The 27,375-nt window shown below is 43.4% G+C and overlaps 1 protein-coding gene and 1 long non-coding RNA gene across 3 annotated transcripts in view; both read right to left on the bottom strand.

Annotated features, from left to right (window-relative positions):
- LOC120812486 (protein bicaudal D homolog 1-like) overlaps positions 1–22,015 on the bottom strand; it is a 31,144-nt gene extending 9,129 nt beyond the window's left edge. For both annotated transcript variants that reach the window (XM_040168530.2, XM_040168528.2), the window contains exons 1-3: positions 21,744–22,015; positions 9,131–9,343; positions 6,694–6,846 (exon numbers count right to left, since the gene is read on the bottom strand). In XM_040168530.2, coding sequence (XP_040024464.2) covers positions 6,694–6,846; positions 9,131–9,343; positions 21,744–21,959 — 582 coding nt within the window. In that variant the 5' untranslated portion in view covers positions 21,960–22,015. The remainder of the gene's footprint in view (positions 1–6,693; positions 6,847–9,130; positions 9,344–21,743) is intronic.
- Positions 22,016–23,110: 1,095 nt separating this feature from the next.
- LOC120812555 (uncharacterized) lies at positions 23,111–26,107 on the bottom strand. The gene is made up of 4 exons (XR_005710655.2): positions 25,973–26,107; positions 24,939–25,094; positions 24,618–24,710; positions 23,111–24,363 (listed from the first exon to the last, which is right to left on the bottom strand). It is a non-coding gene; the product is annotated as an uncharacterized LOC120812555 (long non-coding RNA).
- Between the last annotated feature and the right edge of the window lie 1,268 nt (positions 26,108–27,375).

Consider the following 27,375-nt stretch of genomic DNA (forward strand, 5'->3'; position numbering starts at 1 on the left):
TTAGTGGACTGTAGAACATTTCTGGGAGAAATAAATGCGGTATTCGTGAGTAAGACGGCAATGCAGTTGCCGCAAACCAAAGCAGGAGAAGAGAAAGTGCATGAGACCGGTTGTAAATCTAGTGCGCCTCCTACCTACTCGACAGGCCCATATGCGGAGGCTAATCGGTTGTTAAATGAACCACTTCAGATGCCACTGAGGCAAGGGAAAGCTACTAATCCAGGAGAATCTCAGGTTTTGGTAGTTCAAAATGGGTTGTTACAGGTAACCCCATATCCACATGAAGAGAATGATGGGGTGGAGAAGGTTTCTGCTTTTCTCTCAGAGACGGTACAATATTTGGAGGACAGGCCCCAGCCGGAGCCTGTCAATTGGAGTAATCCAAACACAACACAGGGTCACTCGACAGTCGGAAAGAAGCGGCAACCCGAGCACAGACCTATGACCTCATTTAATGTAGGGGGAGGAAGAGTTGCAGGAGAAGAGACTTTGTTAGAAGTCATAGCCCAGGCAGAGCGGCAATCAATCACCCGGCGTGGACAGGATGAGCGGGGGAGGCAGGTTGAGTCAGAGGAAGATGAGCCTGTCCCTGCAGATGATTGGGACGAGGAATTTCAGGAGCATGGAGCAGCGCTAGAGTCACAAAAACCACAGTCATCTACTCCGATGGAGCGCCATGAGACAGGGGGGTTAAGAGGTAATAGGAACAGATATTATCAGGGGAATGCAGCCAGAGCGAATGTGAAATCAAAAATCAGACGGGATGCTCCGGCCTCTCATCAACTACCACTGTTAACGGCTATTTGTAGAGACGGAAGTGAAAAAACAACATATCCGCCACTCGCATTGTCAGACCTAAGCACGATGAAGCTCGCATTACCTAAAATAGAGAAGGGTGGTGCAGCGTGGATTCGTGGGTTCCTTGCTCAGTGTGCGGGTAGTGTTCCCGGTTTGGGGGATCTTAGAAGAATTTTTGTGGCGTGTGCCTCACTAGCTGACCTCCAGAAGTTAGAGGGGGAAGCCGGGACCTCTGACCTCCCTGACGGGGAGCCTCTGGCAAATTGGGTGTCAGTGCTCTGGCCAAAGCTCAGACTCCAATATCCTGTGAAGGTGGCTACCACAGAACTCACTTATGTTCCCCCACACGACAGTGAGGGTGGAAATAGTTATTTAAGGAGAGTCAGAGAATTATGGGACAACAAGTTAGGGGAAGATGTCATGGATGATCACAGAACCAAGCTTCTTTTTCGCGGCGCCATAGAGTCAGCTGTCTCGGAGACAATGAAGACCCAACTAAGAGGAATAGTGGGGTTGTCTGACATGAATTTTGATGCTTGGTCCTCACAGATTAAACACTATGTGGACCAGAGCAAAGAAAAATATGATAAGGAAAAGGGTGAATTAAACAATATTCAGTTACAATTGGCGAAAACACAGCTGAAGGAAAGCAGAGAGAAGTTGAACCAGGGCAAGAGTGAAGCCAAACAGATGACCCAAACAACAGCGCCATCTCAGGGGGGAAGGGCCACCTCAATATGGCCCTGATCCAGACCCCCCTCCCTTCCCATGTGCGCCAGCCTGCCAGCAGCCACAACAGGCCGTGTACACTCCTCCACAGGCTTACTATCCCCAACCTTATGCCACGCAACCACAACACATGATGGGGGCCCCACTGTACGGTGGCTTCAGGCAACCGAAAAGACAGTGGGGAGGGGGAAATCGTGGCCGAGTTCCAAACAATGGAGGGCAGTTTAGACAACGACAGAATACTTGTTTCAGCTGTGGGCAGCTTGGACATTGGTCCGACGCATGCCCACATCCACCTCAGGGTCAGAGGCCTCAGTCCAACCCAGCTCAATACCCTTATGATATCTATCCACCACAAGCACCACATACACTACAACGGGGTAATAGCCTGCGGCATCAGGCCCCAGGTCATCAGCAAATGCCATAGGGGTGCCCAGATCCGACGGCTGACGGTAACCTGTTTCCAGAACCCATGGTGACTCTGACAATCAACGGAAGAGATTACAGATGTATGCTGGACTCAGGTGCTAGGTATTCCACAATAAACACGCCACTGCCACCATCTTCCTTGATGGTGGCAGTGGATAACTGTGCCAGCTATCGGATTATCGGGTCAATCAGAGGAGTGGTCACTTTCTATTCGAGTCCCATGTAAATGGAAATCGCTCTGTTTTGACCAATCCTTTTTGGTTTCCACTGCCTGCCCGATTAACCTGGTGGGAAGAGACATTTTGTGTTCCCAAAATATCATTATGCAAATGACGAAGGGATGTATCACTGTAACATTCCCGGATGGGACACAGCAACGATGTGCCACACCCCACTCTTATGGCCACCAGTTGCTGCAAGCTGAAGTTCAACAGACGCTGAATGACGAAGCAGAGGTCTGGTGGGGGAGAGTGGAGGACTATGATCGAACTGTTCTGCATGAGACTGTCCGCCGTTGGGGCCCATGGTTCAAGGTATTACACCCGACTGAACCACCTGCGGATCCTCCTCATTGCACGATGAACTATTCGCTGTCTCCTGATGAGAACTATGACACCCTGTGGAGTGGACTTGAGTTTGAAAGCGAGGTCCATGGACATCCTGCTGTTAAGGTCCGAGAGATCTATGTGGGGAAACAAGGTGTGGCAGCTGCGGTGGAACTAACCTCTGAGTTACAAGTTCTATATGTGCTACAAGAGACCTCTGCTCCTCACATCACCTTGCTCATCCAAAGCGGAGGAGAAGCTAAGAACATGGGGCCGATGGTTAAAGCGGGGGTTGATGCCACGGACTGGGTGCCCACTCAAAATGTTAACTTACATTACTCTGAGGCTAATGACATGTACCGTATTGCACATACCTCAGAAGTAAAACTTATACCAGAGAAACACCTGCTAAGCCGCACACATGGTAGGGAAAATACTGACCATGAGAACACACAGCTCATGCTAGATGATTTTCCTGATACATTTTGGACAAAAGGGGGAGCTGATGTGGGATTGATTCCAATGGCCCCAGTGGTAATTGAATTAAAAACCGGAACGGTCCCAATTTACCGTCCTCAGTACCCCTTAAGGGAGGAACAAATAGCAGGGATAGAAAATACAATTGAAGGGTTGCTGCAGGCAGGTGTATTGGAGAGGACGGAGTCCCCCTGGAATACCCCGATTAACCCGGTCCCTAAACCCGGAAAGCCTGACTATAGAATGGTGCATGATTTGAGGCTCGTCAACAAAGTTGTAGTACCAACTCACTATGACACCCCAAATCCTTATACAATGTTAAATGCAATAGGCCCTGATAAAAGATGGTTCACCTGCATTGACCTGGCGAATGCTTTTTTCTGTGTCCCTCTAGCTGTGAGCTCGAGACAAACGTTTGCGTTTACGTATAAGGGGCGCCAATATACATATACGCGGTTACCACAGGGTTATGTGGACTCACCATCAATTTTTAACCATGTTCTGAAGACCATTTTGGCCGAGTTGGAACTACCAGAAGGAGTTGTTTTACTACAATATGTGGACGACATTCTGCTAGCAGGGACTAGCTCAGAAACGATTATGTCCGCTACCAGAACGGTTCTGCGGTGGTTACAGGAAAACGGCTTCAAAGTGTCTAAATCGAAATTGCAGATTGGGAGACAGAAGGTGACTTTTCTGGGGAGAATTGTGTCACCATCAGGGCAAGCTATGACTGACACACAGAAGTCGTCCATTTTGCAACATCCTCGGCCCACGATGGTTAGAGAAATGATGAAATTCTTAGGACTTGTAACATGGAGCTAGAATATTATACCTGATTTCTCGGTGCAGGTGGCTCCCTTGAGGGCGCTAATATTGGGTGCAGGCTATAAAAACTACTCAAAGCCTTTGGTGTGGACCCGGGAGGCGGAGACTGCATTTATTGCCACCAAGCAGGCCATGGCCAGCGCAGCCACGTTGCACCCCCCTGACTACTCGAGACCCTTCCATCTGGATGTTGTGAAAAGAACGGATTTGTGAATTCCGTTCTGTTTCAAAAGGGGGAGGGTAACACAGATCGTAAGGTTTTGATGTACTATAGTGGTAAGCTGGATAACGTGGAAATAGGGCATCCCTCGTGTGTCAGAAACGTAGCTGCTATTGGAAGAGCGTTGATTAAAACGGCCCATATAACAATGGAACACCAGACTGTTGTGCACACATCGCATGGAATAGTTGCGTTCTTACAGTCAAACGCGTTCACACTTTCCACGGCAAGACAATCAGTCATTGAAAATTAAGAGATAAGGTTGTGTAGGAGTTAAATGAGGAATGAAGGTGATAAGGAATTAGGAGAGTTATTGTATATATTGTCCATTTTTTGGATTAATGTTTGTAGTTTTTCGAGTTTTCTCCTAAATTCAGAGATGGGCGGTAAATTGTTGAGTGCTGCTATTGAGTGTATAGTGCACGATACACTTGATACAGTATCTTGATGATGGAAGCAAATGTCTGATCAAAGGAACATTTATAGCACCAGTACACGAAATATGGAAACTTGTTACAGACGGTAATGTTCAACAAGTAGTACATCCTTACATTTGGATACGCTAACCATAAGAGGTTGGTGATCTATCAGTAATTAATGAATGGATTGGATCAAACTGAGCATGAGCTGAGTTGTATCTGCAAGTAACAGACATGTCTCCCACCCTCTGCTTTGCTTTTGGGCTGAAGAGCAATAAAAGTGGAGATTAACACTGAAGGCTGGACTTGGAAGTTTCGCTTCCAAGGTTTGGCTAAAGTCTGTGCTGAAACGAAGCTGACGTGGGTGGCAGCCCTGCCAATAGTGCTGTATGGGATAAGATCATGTCCTAACTCTAAGTTAGGGATAAGCCCCCATGAGGTATTAACGGGAAGAAAGATGCCTTGTCCGTTAACAACCACTTTGCCTACCACTGTCAGCCCATTGCAGTACCAACATGTGGAAATATCTTACTATATGAGAATGTGTAATAATACTGTGATGAGTATCTCTCAACAGGTGACAGGTCTCTCAACTGTGTGATAGTGTGCCGAGAGGGGTACCTGATCAATACAAGTTAACGGATCAGATAGCAGCCGGATGGGAATCATTGTTCCCTTTTTATAAATGTGAACAAAAATGTGGATCGACTAAATTATGTACATTTCAATATCCAGCGGCTCACCAATATGACAAGAGATGCTCTGGAAGGGGTGCACAGCCAACTATCGGCCACCTCATTGATGACTTACCAGAACCGAATGGCTTTGGATATGTTATTAGCTGAAAAAGGAGGAGTGTGTGCGATGTTTGGCCAAGCATGCTGCACTTTTATCCCCAATAACACCGCCCCAGATGGATCCTTTACTAGAGCATTACACGGACTCAGAGCCATGTCTGTTGAATTAGCTGAACACTCTGGTATAGACGGCACCGTCGGTAATTGGTTTGGTAAATACTTTGGACAATGGAAGGGCTTCTTACTGTCAGTTTTTCTGACCTTAGTAATCGCAATAGTGGTTTTTGCCCTTTGTGGATGCTGCTGCATCCCCTTTATCAGACAACTATGTCTCCGATGCATCACCTCTGCAATAGATGCTAAAATACCCCTGCCATACCAGATGGCTTTGTTACATGAAAGGATCCAATTGTTAGGGCCGGAGGAGATTGCAGAGGAGATAGGTATGGTAAGAACCGACTTCGAGGGACCTGAAGAAGAAATCCTTTTAGGTTCAACATTCCTGTCCGCGTGATCTGCTAACTGTTGCACACATCATATATAGTGGATGCATACACGTAGATGGTGTGATATTTCTAGGCTAGGATGTATTCTGTGTCTATTATACTCGGTTTAGATTTTTTGTACTGTTTAGGGATTTCCATGACTGCTGCATTCACCCGTATTCACTGATATAGATATTTAGCGTTTAGATTGGTGGTTTCTTTTGATTTTTTTTGGTTTACATAATGAATTATGTAAAAAGGGGGAATTGATGATCAAAAGTTATTTTCATGGGCTTAGTTGGGGGTTTGCTGTCTTGTCTTGATTTAAGAGTTAAGTAAGGGGGGAAGCAGGATCTGCCAAGCAGGCAGACACGAGTCTGACAGGATGGGGAGTCAGTTTATGTCCTGGCTGAGGAATGTAAGGTCTGCGGGTCAACTAGAAGATTTACCAGCCAAAGGGGGGTTAGAGACACACCAACACTATTCAACATACACACTCTGTTTACGATGTTTACGTTAAGTCAGGAGTCTGGACATTGGATGTGACCGGATCTTAGATGCGGGAGGTGGAAGGTCCTCCTCTACGCCAGTTTAGGGCCAATAGAAATATTTCCTTCTCTGTCTTTCAAGGGTTATAAAACATGATGTTCTTGCTGATGTTAGTTAGTTGTTCTTCCGGCCTGTGTGCTGCCTGAACTGCTCCTGCCTTTGCAAACGCAGCGCTGATACTTGACCTGTGATCTGACAAATAAATTTTCCAGAACGAGAGAAGTTATTCGGCTGAATTTTTGATAACCCCGACCAGGCTCCAAATCTTGAACACATATTCTTACAGCGCGAGTCCTCCACCCCTCCACCGAGAAGGGGCTTGGTGTCCCGTCGCTGAAGGCGATGACACACCTGCCTGAGGCGGATATGCTGATGGGTGGTGTAATTGAGAAGTTGCTCGGGTCAGTTGACACTGACCTGGCTCTGCTTGAGCGTAGACACCAGTTTCTGCAGCGTAATGTTCTCCTCCTCCAGCTCGGTGTAATCCTGAAGCAGTCTGGTCTCTCTGAACTTGTACTCCTTAACCTCCTCCCTCATTCGGCTCCTCTGTAGCTCCAGCATCTCGTTACTCTGGAGCAAAGACAATTGGATTAAATAGTAAGAAAAGCAAGAGATGGGTTCAATGGAGGGGGGGGGGACACATTGTTCATTCAAAGTCAATCTCGGAACCAGGCTGTAAATACTCCTCCTATCTGATAGCATGAGGCATTAGCCTCTCTTAGCTTATCAAACCATTGCATGATCTTAAATGCAATGAGTCAGCATGTTCAGACTCCATATCCTTATACTGGGTCGCCTGCTGAGCACAGATAGAAACATGAGAATTTGCTGGGCCCGATAAAGTGCCGGCGAGAGGAATGCGCTGGCATCAGAAGTCATAACTCTAGTAGGACTGGGAATGTATATTGAGACCTCAGCACAACCATCTGTCAGTTTTAGACCACGGAATAAAATCCACTAGCTTCGAAAGAACTGACCATGTGAAGTTACTAAGTCAATTGTTTGACCGTGATGATGTAACATTACAGCACATTGCGAGAAACAGATTAGAGAGTGTTAAAAGACGTATGGCTAAATGCGTAGAACACAATGCAACTATACAGGTTTGAAGCGTTGTATTAAGTATGGAACAATAAACAGAGAATGTGTTTCACTGCAGCGCTGCCCTGCAGCTCTCAGCACATATGGCAGAGGTGCTGATCCACAGTGTCGGTGGGGGGTTAAACTCACAGGCTCACCTGAGACACAAGGCCTCATCTGTGCTCTTAGCCTCCACAAATTTGTGTGCTTTTAGATCTGGCAACTGGAGTGAAACTAAAGACCATTATGATACACGGAATCTTTGGATTTGCACAGTAGCTGACAGCAGCTCCTATACCTTTAGAGCTAATGGAGCGCATCGAAGTACAGTGAGACTGCACAGACAACTCTATTAGAAGAACCCTGAGGAATATCAAAGAAACCAAGCGACATTTTAGGAACAACCATTATTAGCATGAATAACTAATCATACAATTATAATTGATTAGAATAACGTTTTCTCGCGACATCTTGAGTTACAAATTCAGGCGGGGAATTACTTTGAGCTGCGTTTGATGTGAGCTGGATTAGAGGCCCAAAATCTATCATTGAGGCTCTGCAGAAGCGTAGCTGATCAGCACGATACATACTGGCAATGAGCATTGAGCATTGAGCCCGCCGCGGTGCATAGCGGGACATAGTTACAGCTTTATTGGATTCATGGTTACACAGGACGGAGAGTAATTATTTGCTAATGAGACTAATTGGAAGTTGAGATTTTTCAAAATAAGCTTTAGTATTAGTGTCTCTCAGTAGACCCTAAAAACATTCTTTTTACTTAATGCTTTCATGTTCTGACTTCAAACCGCCTAAATACAGCAAATGAAAAACCTTGTCTGGCAGTAAGTCAAACTTTTTTACGTAAATTCTTCCCTGGGAAATCTGCTGATGTTGAAAGTATTTGTGAGGATTGCTGGGAACCGTTTGATTGGTCCCCCGGTGCAGCCGCAAAACCTGCTCCTCAAGATGAAAAGACAACCCCCTCCTCATTAGGGCACGGCGCGCGCTAATGATGATATCAAAGGGGCATCATCATCAAAGAGCCACAATCATGATGCAAACAGTTGACAGGTGTGAGTGTGTGTTTCTGTGTGAGTGTGTGATGAACTCATTGGAAATATATTGCCAGCGCTCATCAGTTCACAGGTGCCCCCCAATTTCAAAATATTATGCTACATAATGTGGAATATTCTAATGAATCCATCTGTCGTGTACGTCATTGCTCTGCTTACGTTGACGCGTGTCAAGATGTGTCATGACGTGCAGAGAGGAAGAACTCAACCTCACGTGACTTCCCGACAAAAAGAGTGAAAGAAAGTGTGTCCTGTGGTTGTTTGCAGGACGAGCACAGCCCGGCTCACTCTGGCCGGACACATGTGCCGAGCTCAGGGCATTTCACTTATTCCCCAGCTTAGCACCGGATTTGCCCCCCCAACAATGGTGCCGTGGCCGGGGGCAGTCTGACCCCTGATCGAACCCCCCACAGTGGCTGCAGACATGCATGAATGCATGAGCGTACGCCTCGGGTGCACATACGCACGTGCGTATGTGGCCGTTTGGTCCCATGAAAGTTAATGTGCAGTCATAACCCCTAAACCCTAACCCCTGACCCACGAGACTGTGGAAAATGGCCTCAAATAGGAATAACGTAAAAATAGGAGACGGTTTCTTGTAATTTTTCGGACAATCCCGATTTGCCTTTTTTGTCTCCGACCTTCTTTGAACCGACAAACCATCTGCAGAAGGTGCAGCGTGGAACTGTTGACAAGCTCACCTCCCGTAGCTCCTGTGAGAGTGCGTTGAGCCTCTCGTTCTCGGCCTGCGCATTGGACGCCACGGTGCGGCTCAGTGTCCCCTCCGTCTGCAGCACCAGAATACGTCCCATGTAGTAGGCCTCCTTGGAGGCCGACTCCTTTAATAACGTCTCCTCATTGCTCTCCCCGTCCTCCGCCACCTTACGCTGGTTGCTGTAAGCCTGGCCGAATGCCTGAAGACAAAGAAAAGAAGGGTTATATATGTATATATATATATAGTTGAGGACCAACAAATATCTTTTAGGCAAGTAAAATTCAAAGTGACAGTGATCCCTGTCATACAACACAAACACCCTGATGCATGTGACGGATTTTCACCCACTGGCATGTTAGAGTAACGCCAGCACATCTCTCACACCAAGAGCCACCAGGCTGACAGCAGAGGCCGGCCCCCAAGAATACCTGCTCCCCGTCCATGGGAGATGATGTTTCACTGATCAATAGACACACTGTTCCCATTTTCCTGACACGGGTTTTCACGGCACCGAGCGCTGACTTGTCGTGACGAAGGAGCCAAGGCTTGATTGAGAAGATCAAAGCACGCGGCAACAGCAGAACGAGCCTCCGATTATCAAAGGCGACCGTACAAGAATAGTGGTGGAGCGATACGCCAAAGCTCATCTGCATGGACTAACGACAAAGTGACATTTGGGGATATTCAGTTACATCACGCAAGGTTAAAGGACTAACGTATCATATCACACGAAGGTGTACCCTTGACAAGGTTAGCTTAACATAGACACAATTTCAGGATTTGTAACGCACTCCTCAACACCGATGCAGCAGCTGTCTTGGTGGTTCAATAAATACTATGAGCCATTCTTCAGTTTCTCGGCAAATCAGCTCGAAATAAAGTGTTGCACACAGCGGCCCCTCAGAGACACGGCTGATCAATAATGCTGTCTCGGAAAACCACATGAAACTTTAAACAATTCAGCAAGGGTAGTTATCATAGGACACAGTTTATACCCGCTCAAATTTTCGATGCAGCCTGAATTCTCAGGGAGCCTTATTTTTCGGACTGGAGTATTATTAATTCACAAGAGTCCTTCCAACCTTGCCGCAACTTAATAAAACCATTTTCTCTGTTTTCTCCCCCCGGATGAATCATTTAGAAGGTACAAGCATCCATTATTTGGAGAAGACCTAAGCTCCAGCGTTTTTTCTTCCTATTGGCCCATTTAAAAATCTTAGTGGGTTAAAAATCCCACTAACTTTCAAAATTCATGAGTGAACTTTCCTGCTTATGTAAGCAGAGTGGAGTTGCTGAGGTCCTGTTGTTGGATAGGGGCAATTCATTACAGTCAGAAATCTACGTAAGTAGATAGAAAGTAAATAGAGCTCAGGCTTAGAGAGGAGGTGAGTGTTCAGCCATTATGAAATGATGTACGTCCAAACCCAAAGTCTGTGTGAATGAATGAGATAAGCTGATTTCACATAGTCAGCTTAATTGGCCACCTGCCCCTGTCACATCTGGCCTGCTGTTTTGAATACTTCTCACGTGCAGAGACACTACAGATGCTGGTTACACTCCATCAAGCAGACATGGGGAAAGTAAAGGAAAATGACACACACACTTTTTATATACTTTTATCATGGCATTTTATTTACCCTCTGAAATACAGATGGGTCAGTTTGCATATGAAAGAGAGCCAGTAATAATTCACAGTCCACTAATGGCTGTGAATACTGACTATTTTGCCCTCAAACACAAAAAGCTGTCCTCAAGGACTTGCTTTATAATGAGTATAAAGCACTCATGCAAAAATGCTGTATTTGAATCGTCTCTTAACCTTCCCTCCCTCACTGCATCTCTGAATTCAGTATTGAGGCTTGATAAACATGGCGTTTGACTTAAAGGCCGACCAACAGACGGACGGACAGAAGAACCGTCACATATGCAGGCGTTTGAGAAGCAACTCGTCGGGGGTCTTGGATGCATAAGCGAAGCAGATGGTTTCATTGCAACCGGGCCTCCGCGAGCCGAGCCGTGCCGCTCGCATCCGTCTGCCAAACACTCCTCCTGCAGGAAGTCCCAGTGAGCCACTGTGATGACGGAGGCTCAGCTTTCACACAGAAAGAAGCAGGCGCTCAGGCGCTCTGGCCCTCCCTGCGCCACGGTTTCAGGGTGGGCTAAAAATAACACTGTGCCAGCGCTGCATTTTTCAGGCTATTCACATGAACGTCACTAACAATACTGCATGCCTTATCATTATAATGACAGATTTTTAGCAGACCTGCTTCTATGACCTAATTGACAAGCGTAGCACAGTTACAGAAGCCAGATAACATGTGTTTTTAACAAAAACGTAATTCCATTTCCTCGGGTTGATTTTAAGATTGAGTCGCTGATTGGCAGCCTGCTTGTTTGTGTATTAGTGAAAACCCTGCAATCCATTCAACCTCGAGGCTCCTCGGCCTCCTGTAACTCAGCAGATGAAGTCCGAACAAAAGGCTCTATAGATATTCATCCCTGGGGCCAGGGAGAGAGGAGTATACAGAGGGAACAAACCAACCGCTGCTCTAGTGTGAAAGGAGGAGCGCGTGCCACCCTGAAATCCTTCCCTGCATCCTGCAGCTCCTAATTAGGAGTCAGGGGAGATCCTGTCAGTTAGTGTACTGTACATACAGCAGAAATCTATTTTTATCCCGAAAGGGAGGCGAAGAGTGAACTATTTTTACATTAGCAAAGGATCTGTGAACTTGAACTGTGAACGGGATTTCACTGGTTGGAAATCACTGTTAAAACAAGTTTATTTATAGCACTGTTAACCATAGCAATAATAAACCATCATTTATTGTTTATCACTGTACTGTCAGAAATTAAGTAAAATTTAGGATTTTAATCTTTAATCTCTAAAATATTATTTCATGAACGTACAATGAGAAATGAGAAATGTTATTCATCATTTGGAGACATAACAGCCTTAAATCTGGATCACAGGCTCGATTCAAATATCAACCAAAAGCCACCTCGTAGAGCTCTAATCTGTCTGCGGCAACATAATTTTGATAAGTTATGGGGAATCTAATGAAAAACTCAGACATGCACTTAGATATATACACAAAAAGAGACAGACGCACCCACACACACACACACACACACACTGTTGCTTCCCGTCCAGATGGCCGGCCCAGCCAACCACATCAGGGATTTCAGCACCACGGAGAGAGACGTGCAGCGTCACTGTGTGTGCAGGGCAGGGTGAGAGCAGACACATTCTTGCTGTCATTCACTTCCTTGGTGATCATTTGTAAAAAAAAAAAATGAGACGTTGTCATCGCAATTGTTGGAGACCGAGTCAAATTATTTATTAAAAAAAAGGAATTGACAAGACTACCCAGAATAATTCCAATAAATAATCACATAAGAACAGCATTAAGAGCACAACAAATGGATGAGACACAAGTAAAAAGCAGCATTTGATCGATCATTAATAACAAGACAACACATGCAAACACTACATTTCCCACAGTGTAACCCGTTAGTGTCACTCATTAGACCATCCACACCTCCTGATCACCTGACGAGACTGGAGAAAACACAAGCACACAGTATTATGTTTGACTGCAGTGCAATATGAAATGACAGAACTGTAGGAAAAACCTTTCCACTGCACAAATTCTGCTATGTAGCTTGTCAGTTCTGTCTTTTACAAATTAAAAAGATTAGTATTATTTTTGGCAAACTAATTATGTAGATGTCTGTAAACAATACTCCACTCTTTTCCAGATTACATTTCACACACTACACACTACATTTCCCACAGTGTAACCCGTTAGTGTCTCTCATTAGACCATCCACACCTCCTGAGTCAAGCTCCCTCCACGTCCACAGAAAATATCATGAAAGGACTTTTTCTACATGCTGTTACATATTACATATGCTACAGAAATGAGTTACTCGTGTGATGTATTTAAAACCTGCATCCATGACGAGCCGAGCTGAGGCAGGTTGGTGGGAAACTTTGCTCTGGGACACAGTGCGTCGCCCTTTAACAAGGACAAAGAAATGTCCTTTTGTGCTTCTCCGCCACCGGGGAAAAAGTGCCAGGTCAAGAGATCTGTCATCTAAACACACAAGCACATCTTCACATAGCAAAGCTGACTGCCGAGGCTTGATCTGCAGCGCCCTTTGCGCCTCCATGAATCACACTCCACATAAACATGACACACTTTTAGCAGCACATTTTATAGCGAGCAGAATTTTCCCGCTTTCGGTTCCCCCTTGTTGAAATGTAATACAGCACAGCTAAGCCTATTATTTTGCTGATAACAATATGCTATTATGCTGACACTCAAGGAATATATCATTATTTTGGTGGGTAATAGCTGCATGAGCCCTCAATGTGCTTTTATAATGGAAAGTCCCTTCCATTTAGAAACATCTGTTCTCTCATCAACACAATGCGTACGTCTTGTGTGCCAGCAGACCGGCTAGGTTTCTTTAAAAGATGGGGCTTGTTAAAGCGATTGAATTGCTCTTGAAAGAAAGATGCCATCACTTATGAGTGCTCAGTCTGGGCCTGGATGGAGGGACGTTGAATAGGGAGACAGAGAGGCGGCTGGGCGGAAGATTTGATCCCAGATGTCTCTTTAGATCCTGTCCTTCCTTCTCAAATCGATCCCCCTCTCCTGCTGAGTCTGATTCACTATTATAACTTCAGCGCCGCCTCGATGAGAGGCCCTTATACCTTCTAACCTTCATTTCATCAGGGTATCAGGTTTTTTTAAAGATAGGAGTCACAATATAAAGGAATTCATCCCCAACTCCAGCCATTTGTCTGCAGAGAGAACAACAGAAAAACAGTGAGAAGGAGGAGCCGAGGCTTTAAAGCCTTCGATATGGACAGAAGGAAGGAATGTTAAATTAAATATAAGGTAGAAAACAATAAATCATCATACTTTCTTTAAGCACAGTGGATTTGTCCTATTGTGTTGTTACTTGATACTTGATATATGATACTTTCATTATCAAGTAATATGCAATTTCTCAAATATTGAGAGAAATTGTTACCCAAAGATCTCCAGTTTACCATCACTGAAGACATGAACATCCTTCACATTCATGTAGTATTCATTTGATTCCTTTAGTCTTTCTTTAAATAACCGTAAAAATGAACTTAATGAAATCAGTCAGTATTTGGTATTTTGGTAGAATGACTGCAATATCAACTCATTTTAGTTCTATAAGCAAAAAGATACAATCTTTGAGAGCTGAGAAGGAAAATATGTGGATATTTGATGTCAAATATCCCAAATTCTTGAACATTGCGTCCTCACTGTTAGGACCAGCCAAATAACAATCTGCAGCCCATCGGCCCCTCTTGTCTCTGAAGGTGCAGATGACTGTAACTATGCGTGTAAGTAAATGTGCCAATGCATTAAGCTGAAGCATATAACCTCTCCCCCAGACCGAAAAAGCAGAACAAACAAGGTGAAGATTTCCATGGTCATAATCCCAAACACAACATTACCTTTTCACTCCATCATCTAATCTGTTTAGCGTTTATTCTTTCATGCTTCTAATCTCTCGAAGCACAATGCACGTTTTCTGTTAAATCATTGTATCCATCCTTGTGCAGATTCCTTTAAGTGGTTTCTGCCTCCTTCATAATCCTGCTAAACGACAACAGACGATTTTCCATAATGGTTGGGGGGGCGGAGTGATGGAGTTTTACGGCGCTAATGTGGGGAGCGTCCTCTATGTTCACTTCTCTGGAGGACCCTTTGTTTGACTAAATGGAAGAAGTACTCCAATGGCCCAAGGACGACTAAAGAAACTAAATATGACACGGGGGGGTGGGGGGAGATTGTGAGCTGCGACGAGTGTGCTGAGAGTAATGAGCACAGCATTGAGAAATGCAAAAGGTGACAGTGTTGTCAGCTCATAGGCTGATTCTGCATCCGTGCCAGCAGACACAGCCGGAGAGACAGGAAGGGTTCAGAAGGACAGGAGACAGATTCAACTGATAACATTGTGTCCTCGCTCCGTGGCGGGTCTCTGCTGATGAAGAGGACTCAGCCAAGCAAGACAAACACCGGCGTCAATAGGAAGGCCGGCCTGCACACACTCTTGGTATTGACACATGGGGCCTCCGGGTGACTCGGTGCTTTTGTGCAGCCACAGAAGGGCCTCCGTGCAGAGGCCGCCGAGCTGTGGGAATCCTTGTACAAGCTAGTATTAAAAGTGAGGTCAGTGGAAGCGCTTCATCGGGCTCATGGTGGTCTTTGCGATGGTTTACGACGCTCTTCCCGCTCTGTTTTTCTCTGTTATCTATGTCCAACCAGGCTGGTTCCTTCTCAGTCTATTACGTAAGATCCTATTGACGTTTAAACGTTTTATCTGGATCTTCCTTCCTTCACAGAGATGTTCACCATCTTAGTTTGGCATGTTAACATGCGTACACTTGCTAGCTGGCATTCAAATGAAGTTGAGAGTTTCAATTCTCGAATATGTGGATTTGTTGCGTTTCTGTTTGCAGTCAATTAATAACGTGTTGTCACCTGGGGCACCTGGGAATAATTGACCGATAATCTGATGGTGAAAATAATTGCTGCGCCGTCACTCACCACTCTATCCTCTCTAATTTACTGATGGCTCAATGACTTTAGACAGACAACACGCTTGAGTAAATCTAGGGGTGTAACGATTCATTCACTGAATCGATTAATCGATTTATATTCCTGCAATCCAACTGAATCGATCTGTGCTCCGCAAATCGGCATTCCGGACGACATATATCGATTACAAATCGATTGAAATGGTCCATAATCGATTGCATCGAAACTGCACATTGGATTTAAGTACAAAAACGGTGTGGATGTGTGTTTGTTTGTTTGTTTTTTTAGCACTTTAGACACGTTTAACGTTACTCGATTCAGTCTGCCTGTTTGTGACGTCATCAGTACGCAGTGGCAGCCGCGCGAAACTCTGAACAACAACAAAACACAGCGTGGAGGAGACGACTGCGAGCAAGACATTAACAAACCAACTTATCGATCCAGCGCATCGAAACATTTTGGCTTTTGCAAACACGGAGGTGTTCTAAATAAGTCGGTCGCTGTTTGTAGAATATGTAGAAGCCAAATGAAAGACACGGAAACACGACGAATCGTTCCAGCCATCTAGTAGGGCAGTCTTTTTCAACCAGTGTGCCGCGAGAGGCTGTCAGGTGTGCCGTGAAAAAAAATCATTTTTTACATACTGTCACTTCATTGGTGAAAAAAAAAGAGCCAACTTGTGTGTTTGTGTGTGTCGTCGCGCTGTTGGTGGTATGAAGGCTCAATACTCCCCTCTGCCTGTGGGTTGCGGTACGCAGCGTAATTAATAGGCAGATTTGCTGAGGCGACAATTTAAAAAAGTGAGATTGGCCGGCGCATGTTTCTGCGTCTGCGTTTGCGTCGTTGCGTCGACGCACTCGTTTCAAGTCATGGTTCTGCGTGTGTTGCAGAGTAATTCACCTCCAGAACAACAGGCGGAGTAACGTGTTTTGTTGAAGACGACCTAGAGATTCACGTCTATTTATTTATTTGTTTATTTATTTATCATAGACTTTATTGCCTCGTGCATCGCCACTGTTTCTTTTCATCAAGGACACATTTGTCCCGTTTGTTCCTCCACAACTTTGTGCACCTCTCGACCGGCAAACCGGCGTCTGCGGCGATCTCCCTCCATGAATCCAACACGATTTTACAACCCGCCAATGACGGCTTGTATAACCGGTCATATTTACGCATTTCCTCCGACAAAAGTTTCTTTTCGCAATTGTCATTAATAGATGATAAATAAAAGAGATATTCAAGATTTCCCAGAGCCAGATGTGTCCCCAAACTTGAACTCTGCCGCTACACATCTGTTCAGTCGATGAGGGAAATTTATGAAACACCTGGAAATGTAATTCCTCATCTGTGATGTATTCTGCTTTTGTTGTTCCTTACACTATGAAGACACGGGAGGTTTGGCAACCAGAGTGACTTTGGCAGCTCCTTCTCTGGACTTCAACATTCACTGTGAAGGACTTCAAGTCAAATGACAGCTTAACGCCCTGCTCACAATGACTGAGCAGTCGCTTGATGTTGACCTGACGTGACGTGATATTCACTGTACAGCGACTACAGAGGAAACGACAGCAAATCAATAAATCAATACAGGACAGTCAAGTGTGTTGTTGCTCTTTGTGAATTTGACAACCGCCCTCAAAATACTGTGATATACTGTAAAATTACCCTAAAATCCAATCATCAGCAATAATTACTGTTACAATACATTACAGTAGATAATGTTCAAATTCTATTTACTTATTTACTAGATTTACTAGCTAGAACCTCTTATACTCACTAAACAACACGTTATCTTCCACAAAGTCTTATCTCATCTCGAACTAATCCTAGATGAACATATTTGCTGCAGTAGCCAAGTGCAGTGGCTGCAAATACTGTGAGTCAAGAACTGTGCTCAGACAACAGTGTTGAAGAGAGGGGTGACTACACACAGCTGCAAGGAACACAGACACTTCGTCTTGAAGTGGAGGATTTCCTGCTGATCTGATGAATCGTGACTGAATATTTATTTGAAGATATGTGAAGAGTTTGATGAATATTTCTTTTGGCATATTTCTCAGCCTTAAGTCTTGATGACATAACTGATCTGTTGTGTGTGGACTGCCTGTTCTCAACTCGACCGCATGAAGAACTTTTTTTTCACTCTCCTCCTTCCACCTGTGAGTGGCAGCCATGTTTTTCGTTTTAAAGGAGATTTAAGAAAAGTAATTGCTATTACTCGCTATTGAGTATGGATTATTTTCACACAAAAATCCAGTGACGTCATAGAACAAAATAAGTAATCATGGCATGACATGGCATGACTCCACGGCGGCGACGCTGCTCTTCCAGCTCCATCTTTGGACACCTCCGAGCGTTGTTGACAGCGTGGTGAGGACGTCTATGTGAGCCATATGAAAACACAACTCTCCCCCGCTGTGCATCCTCCTCCTCCTCCTCCTCCTCCGTCCTCCTCTGCCGTGTAGCTGAGCTTGATCTGCCCAGAGACAGCACTAACAAGCCAGAACCACGGGGCGATCCAGAGACTTGCACAGACACAGAGATACGAGGAACGAGAGAGCTATAGGGCCGGCCGGGCGAGCAGAAGGGAGAGAGAGAGAGAGGCTGAGTGTAAACGGCCGCGTGAGGGAAAAACACGAAAATGATTTGGCTTTCAGAACCAAAACGCTGTGCGGATAATAACTTCCAAAAGTAAGACAAACATCCCACTAAGAGACAGAGATGGTTTAAAATGCACTTGGGGGGTAAGATCCACTGAAGACCACCTCACATCAAGGAAATATTTCTTCACCATTTTTTATTCTGAATGCCAAACAATTCCAGTGAAATTCCAACTGTCGGAAATAACCCTCCGTTACTTTTGGACGACCTCAAACACAACACGCTACTTAAAAACGGCACATTAGGTTCTGAGACATTGTGGGAGGAGAAAACAATCTGTGTCAACAATGAAAATAATCGTTGGCTTCTTGATTCCCAAATGGCCTTGTATTGTCATTCAATTGGGGGCTGACATTAAATATAGCCAGATACTAAACTTAACCAGATACAAATGTACCGAGCCCTGTATGTGTGTGTGAGAGCACGTGTAAGTGAGTGTAGTGCTCTTGTTGGTATTGACATGCGTGCAAGTCTGGCCGGCGCCCACATCGATGTACATAAACACATGTGTGAATATGTGTCTGAACCTTTGACCTGTACATGAATTAACAGTGACTGGATGAAACAGATCATTCAATCTATTCTAAAGTAAAATAATAAAAAGAGAACGATGAGACTTTTATTATAACGGTTTCTGAGAAGGCCACTCAGTCTCAGAAGCAATTCCAAAAATCCATCTGCAGTTTCCATTCCCCCTTTTTGCTAATGCGCCTCTCTGGAGAAGGGCGGGAGTCGACGTTATTGTAGTGGCAGGTTTGCACTCTGCCGTTCGATCTCACCCTCATGAGCACACGGCGGACGTCATGAGCGCACGGCGGACGGCGGACGTGGACGGAAGCGGGACGTGTTTTTGCTCTGGAAGTGATATCCCCTCTGGAAAAATTTTTCCCTCTCTCAGGCGGGAGTGGGGGACAGAGAGACAGGCGGGGGCGGGAGACAGGCAGGTGGGGAAGCAGAGGATACAATGGGTGCAGATGTTAACAGATGACAGATTCCCAGCAAATAGCTGCTGCTGTTGCAGCTGACATTTAAAAAAAAACATTTTTTTACAGCTATGAGAGTTAACGTTTTGCTACACAGGTTTTAAAAATGCTGCAAGGGCAAGTGGACCGTTATGAGAGGGTCAAAGCACCGCCTGGTGTTAAGTGATTACAGGATCCTCAGGAAGTCCAGCACAGTACGGCAGGCGCATCCACCTCGTCGTCTTCTGGCATAGAATTATTAATAAGAAATACTTACTTTCCTTCTGATCCCTTTCCTACAAAGCCCAAATGTTTAATCTCTCTGCTTCTTTCTCCTCCCTGTCTCGTCATAATCTCCGTATCATCCGCCACATCACCCCTCATCCGTAACGATCCATTAAGTGTGAGGTATCAGCTAGACGGTGCTCTGCTGCCGGCTTCACGCAGGCTGTCTCTTTTTCTTAACATGCTGCTGCGAGCGGCACAAATCATTCTGATGCTGCATGCGAGCCAAAAAGTCGTGCACGCACAGTGACGTAGACTGAGACTGGTTTTTTTGTTTATTTGGCCCACACGCACAGTATATTTTATATTATATTATAAGTATGTATTCGTTAGACGTAGATTGCTCTGGTTGTTAAGAGTCAAACAAACTGATATTAAGAGAAGGTTTACGTGTAACGTCTCGTTAACCTCTTGTGTTTCGAGTTTCTTTCTTGTCAGTATAAAGCACCATATTTTGTTTCAATCTTAATCTGGTTTCCAGTGTGAATCTCTGCATTTGAGTCCTCGCCCAGCCGTGATTCGTGACATTGCACTTGCTTGTTTAAAGTAAAATTTCTAAATAAGGCAGATTCTTATATGGACAACACTGTCAACACTTATAAAATATAAATATATTTACAAATATAAAATGCCAAGTGCAGTTTGGTTTTAAATATAAGCTACATTTTCATGAGATTTTAAAGGTCAATAAAACATAATGTCCCTCATTTTGTTCATTCACAATACAATTATACATTCAGTCAAGAGCCAAAAAGGTTTAACTAGAAAAACGCATTGTGTAACTTATTTCTGTGGTTAACTTATTTCTAAGTACAATATTTTCTTTTTTAGGGTAGTGTAGAATGCTGTACAGTGGCAAACAACTTAAAAATAAATAAAATATCTCATAATATTATATTATATTATATATATATAGTATTATACTATTATTTAAGGTATATCTAATAACAACAAACAAACAAACAAACAAACAAACAAACAAACAAACAAACACTAAAACACATGCCATTGACCTGTTCTTAATGTTATCCTCTTTTACAAATGCAATTAACAGATGTTTAAACAATTGCTTAAATTGCTATTCTTGCTAAAAGAATAGTCTGCCCTCTCAAGCATCTTCTGGCCTGAACTCTTTAATATCAAACTGACCGGTGTTCACATAAACACGAGATGACAGCGTGTCAAAAATGACAAAAATGAAAGTGGATGAAAGTTGGCGGCAGGGAGCTTATATCGCAGCTCTCGTTCTCTCTCCCACGTTCTCTCAGACACACTCACACACACACACACACACACACACACACACACACACACACACACACACACACACACACACACACACACACACACAGGTACATAACAAGAAGCCTTCAGCTTCCTCTTCTCTTGGACTTTTGGCTCTAGCATCACCATAAGTGACCTTGAGCTCCGAGACCTGTCAGCATCCGCCTCTTGTCGCTGTATGCATTTATGCATTAATGACTGTCTGTGTTAATGCGGCCAGCGAGGAAGGCCCGTTGTTCACGTAGCACTTTCCTTGTAAAGTTGTTGACCCCTGGCCTCCAAACTTCAACAGCGCAACGTTTTGCTATACGGCAGCAAATGCGTGTGTAATCTAAAAACCTCCATCACGGCGTCCTTGTGTCTTCTCGCACTTCCCCCTTCCTGACATTTAAATCAGTGGACAACCAAGTCCACCGCCGCACAATGCGTTGTAGACCTGCGTCTGAGGAACCCATCACTGAAGGCTTTTACAAGAAGGAATGTTGCTCGCAATACAGATGTTTGCAACGAGCTGCTGTCAGTGGATCCACTGCACAAAACCAGCATACATTATTCAGCTTTTGGCGTTAACTTATTCATAGTGGATGAGTCCTTTGGCATCGTGGGAACGGGCCTCAATTGACGGGATTTTGAAATGAATCAAACGTATCAAACCATCTCATGTAGCTTGTTACCAATTCCTAATCCACGTGAACGCATTTTAACAAAGCATCCCTTGTGTATGCGGCTCATCTCACACCTGTCCGCAGTGCGCATGCCACGGTCTAACAAAACAACACCACCACCCGAAAAAAGCAACAGTCGCCTCTTCTCTTACCTCCTGCATTTGCTCCAACTCCTTGCGGAGCGCGTCATGGTCGATCTCCAGGTCCGCGTACCGCTGCTTCAGCACCTGGTTCTCCTCCAGGACCACCAGCCCGCACTCCGCCGCCCTGATCTTCTCCCGGTTCGCCTCGGCCAGTTCCTGGGTGAGCCGCTCCAACTCGACCCGGTACTGCTCCATCGATTCCCCGCATACTCCATCGGCGGCCATCGCCCCTCTCTCTCTCTCTCTCTTTTCTCCCCCCCTCTCTCTCTCTGTGTCTGTCTGTCCCCCTGTCCCCCGCCTCCACGTCTTCCCTCCTCTCTTCCCCTGTTCTGAGAGTCAGAGCAGGAAAGCTGCGGAAAATTCCTAAATAAAATGAAAATAATAGTCCCCCCGATAATATTGCAAACGGCGCACGGCTGAAGGAAAGGATCAACGCGCGTAGAAGTGGCGCGACGTGGAATCGTCTCGTGAGGGACACCAGCAAAACGCCACGCAGGGCAGAGGGGTTCTCCTCATTTGAGAAAGTGCGCCACCTTTCGTCCGTTTTGCAGTTTTAAAGTGGTATATATTTTATCTCAACGTTCGTTTGCATATTTGCAAATACTACTATTATATTTATCAAGTATTTCTTTTTACTACTTTTCAAGTGCGTCTTTAAATATATTACTGAGACAAACAGACATAACAATGACTAAATATCTACATTTATTTTATTTAAAATACTATCATACTTGTCATTATAAAGCTCTCGCCAAAGCAGGTTACAACTGCTGATATATCATTTTTTTTATTTAACCTTTATTTAACCAGGTAAAAGTCCCATTGAGATCGAGATCTCATTTTCAAGGGCGACCTGGCCAAGAAGGCAGCAGTACACGTCGTTAAAAAACAGCCATAAAATACATATATACTGAAAAAAACAACAACTAACATTTACTTAAAAAAATCCTCGTAACAATTTGCACTCAAAATTTTTGAGTAAATTTTACTGCTGTAATATCCAGTAAAAGTTCCTTAATAGTATTAAGTAAAATACTACTACTTAAATACTACTTATTTCTGATGGTAACATTTGTGAAAAGATTAGGTAAGTGTTACTTAGTTTAACTGATGTTTCAATTTTTATTACACACACAAATTAAGTACAATATACTATATTTTTTGTATACATATACATTTACAACATCAAAATATTGAGTAGATTTTATTTATCTTTGATATTTACTGTCGTAAAATTATCAAGTACTTTTTATCCTGTTTGGTCATTTTAATTACTTGGTTGTTTGAAGTTATATTACCTAATTAATTTATGTAAATGTTGCAAATTCTCTTTTGATAAATATTACCAAATACTATTAATAATCACACGGCTAAAATACAATTCCATTATTTATTCATAAACATTTGTCAGGTACCTTACATAACACCTCATTTTATACAGCCATGTAGAACTGTACATGAAACAGCAGTCACATTTCACATGACAAAAAATGAAATGAAATCTCAGCAGCAGTAAATCAATAAAGCATCAATAAAGAAAAAATGTTTACCTTTACTGAGTGATCATTACGCTATACAGAAAAAAAGCTTATCACTGGAAAATCAAAATGTTTTTGACCCCTGGAAGCATTAAACTAAACAGGGCACATCAGGTGACAAAACAGATTATGAGGGTTTGACCTGACAAAATATGCTGTACTGACATGAAAAAGATTCTAAACCGCAACATCCATTAACATATTTATATTAGCATTCGGTTAAAACATTAAAGTTTGAGTACAACATCAAATCCTCTGTTAAAACCTTTAAAACAAAGGTTATTTTTAACTTCGTCTTTACCTTGTGAGCATGAATGACAGCAGTTGCCTTTGTTGACAACATAAGGAACATTTAAGAAAGAAAACTCCTAACATCTTGGAGGGTGAAAAATAAACTTGAAGGCAACCTGCTAATTGGCTACAAAAGTGCAAGCAGAACAGCATTACTGAGACCCATATTACCACTTACCTTACAAACCATGTTTACACACACAATTCACATTTATCTCTATATGTGTTTACATTAAACTATTTAAGGCAGCAATTTCAATTTTTTAAGTCTAGTCCCGGCCACATGGGATCAGTCATCACAGACTTTTGGAAAGTTGAAGAAGGTCTCTGCCACCACAATTGACAGTGAAGGATTCATTTAAAAGCAATATGTGGTGTGTGAGTGGAGGGTCCATGGAGTCAGTCTCTGTAACTGTGCAAGTTATTGATGTTACTCCAGCCATTTGCAACATTGAGTTAGGGTTGGCCAGCTAAGACTGCACAGTGTACCTTCTGGAAATAGCTTTTAAGACAGCAACTTCAACTTTAAAGAATGTACTTTTGGTGACAGCTTTATCCCATTCAGTTCCAGGAAAAGTTTTTGAAACACCTCAAAGGTGTAGCGCAGAGCCGAGGGGTAGGCAAGGTTCAGGGAATAAATCAGTCCCATTAGCAACGTGCAAGCTTTGGCTGTGCTGTTGCATCCTGTCAATACCTCCTTCCCTTCAAGAATGATGGAAACATCTACTGGTTTTTCTCCATCAGTACCATGGACAACCAGGATCTTGACTATGTGTTGAGTGATCACTGCGATTGTCCTCCTGCATGAAATTCACAAGAAAAAAGAAAACTATTCAGTTGACAACAATTCAAGAGTAGGAATACCAGCCTTCAATAGACTATTACAAGAAGTGTTGTAAAACGTATTTAAAAGTTATGCCTAAGTAAAAAACATTAACTACTACAACTACTACTACAACTACTTTGGTGCAGAAAAAATATATTAAAATCACCCATAGATATCGTACTCAAGTAAAGAGACAAAAAATTATTTTAGAAAGAAAATGTGGTTTACCAGGCAATCTTCGAAAAGTTCCTCTTCTTTTTCACCAAGGAATAGTATGAGGCCACGGATAACTGCGTCACGTCTCATGTCAGTGATTGGGTTCTGTGAAAGGAGTAATAGCATCAGTTCCAAACAATAATTTGTACACAATATACTATCATGTCAGAAGATACAAATACTTGCAAGGAGCAGTGGTTTGTTTCCATGTGTGGAAAGGAGAAGTATGTTACAGAGAGTGAGAATTTGTGTTGTCTAGAACAGGGGCAGAATGTGTGTGAAACTGTGACACACAGTAGATCTGTCTTCCTGCAGAAGATACATCAAACATACCTGACTCAGTTTATCCAGATGGGGCCTCAGTCTGGTCCCCACAACACCTCCCTTGGCTTTCATCAGGGCAGTAAGCTTTGGTGTATAGTGGTCTAGTTTGTACATGAAGCTTTGCTCTAGAGAAATTGTAGTTATTCTCCAAAACTCCTCCTTGATCTGGAATGACAAGAATTCAGTATGACATTAGTTAATAGCAAAACAGTGAAAAATGAATTCTACAGGCGTTTTGAATATACGGTGAAAAGCACCAAGTAGCCACTTACAATGATCAACTTGGAGAAAGGCAAACATTTGTCCTATGGTTTTAACTTTGAGAGAGAAGTCTGTTTAAAGGTTATTAATAGGGATGCACCGATCCACATGTTTTCACTTCCGATCCGATCTTGATACCTAAATTTGGATATCGGCCGATACAGATAATATTCCGATACCAGAGCTGTGTTTGAAAAACAGGAAATCCTGTTAACAGAAAAAATTCTGAAAACAAATTGGAAACTAAGGGTTTCAGATTGATTGTCATGTCAATATTTATTTAATTTCATGAATGTCAAATGTCAAAGACTTATTTTTAATAAGTCTTAAAATGTGTGACACAAAAAAGTGCACACACACACATACACACACTTGACACACAGTCTCACTCACTCGTTTACAAAAATAACAGCACAAATCAAGTATACTGACTCTATCATGAACAACATGTCCAATATCTGAAGAAAAGTGCAATAAAATAACTGTAAACATCTTACACACCTGACACACAGTCTCACTCACTCACTCGTTCACACACGCAATCACATTTACTCTCTCTCTCTCTCACACACACACACACACACACACACACACACACACACACACACACACACACACACACACACACACAATAAGTTTTTAAACAGTGTGCATCAGAACAGCACTTAAGATGACCTGGAATAAACTAAACACCAGAGTCTAACTATTCTTTAAAAGAAAACAAAAATTGAATATCTCAAAGTTGACTCTGAGGAAGTGATGTAGTGTTCAACAAATCTTACATCGGCAGGTTCTTCTTGAGGAATATGAGCATTTCTGCTCTCTCTGCAGTGCGCTTCCTTTTTTCGATATTGGCTGCCGTGCTAAACAGTCTAGTCTCAGTGCTATCCTGCTATCCTGCTATCCTGCTAGCTGGCTGCAAACTGTGGAATGGATTCCTGAACGGGGGCGCGGCTCAATGAGACAGTTATGAGACACGCTCAGGAAATCCACTCCACAGTTTGCAGCCAGCTAGCAGACTAGCAGGATAGCAGGATAGCACTGAGGCTAGACTGTTTAGCACGGCAGCCAATATCGTGGATGAAAAAAGGAATCGTAACAAAATCTAGTTCCCGCAGAAACGAAAAATGTAATTGTAGACATTAGGACAGTTTAATTAGTATATTTTACTACACCACCAAGTTCGCTTTTTCAGACATGACATGAGTAAAACCACAATACACATTAAGTTAAAAACTAAAATACATAGAAAAAATGGTCAAAAGCAGAGGCACCGTTCAATAGATTTTTGTTGTCTGTCCATTTGGAGACGTCGGAAAACATTAAAAGATACAAGTTGAGACAATTTCTGTTCAGCCTAGAGATTGTTCCATGTTGATGGGGCGGCAAAACTGAATGCTTTTCCCCCCAATTCAGTCCGCCCTCGTGGAGTGTACAAGCAGTAAATGTTGCTGGACCTTAAAGCATACCGGTTTTCTACTCCACGGAGGAGTGAACATAGATAAGACGGGACCATACCGAGGAGAGCCTTATAGATCAAGGACAACCAGTGAGTTTCCCTCCGAGTGCTCAAAGATGGCCACCAGACGTCATATAAAGCTGACAGTGATGTGTGAGGTGTAGGTTATTAAAAACTCAATTCTCCTCCTTTAATTATGTAATCAATAAAGAAATGAGAACGATGTAATGTCAATGTATAACTGTAATTCTGAGACAATCAATTGAGTCAATAAGCTAAAATATCATTGTATTAAATGTAATGTGCATACAGGAAAATGTAATAAAACCATTTACATTGACAGACACTAAAAAACCCAGGTTACACTGAACGCGACATTCAGTGTAATACCACATTGCACCACTTCAAATAACTAGTCAACATTGAACGCATCAGAAGACATCATGTGCCCAGAGGCGTAGACACTGCCTACCGCACCAACTTTAACCCAATCATCATAGAAGAACTCTGTAAACCAATAGAATAGTTTTCACACCTTTCCGATTTTCTATATATGTACGTGTTTGTCCCTTCGTTCGGGGTTCGTGAGTGAAACCGGTAGACAGTTAACTACGTTGAAGTCAAAGGACTCTCTGTGGCCTGTGGACTGGAGAAGCTTACGAATCCTCGATCGAGGTGTTAACTTTTTAGCGCAACGCTTATTCTTTTATTAAACTCTTTAGATCT

The sequence above is a fragment of the Gasterosteus aculeatus genome, chromosome Y (genome assembly GCF_964276395.1).
Source record: "Gasterosteus aculeatus chromosome Y, fGasAcu3.hap1.1, whole genome shotgun sequence".
In the NCBI taxonomy this organism is placed as follows: domain Eukaryota; kingdom Metazoa; phylum Chordata; class Actinopteri; order Perciformes; family Gasterosteidae; genus Gasterosteus; species Gasterosteus aculeatus.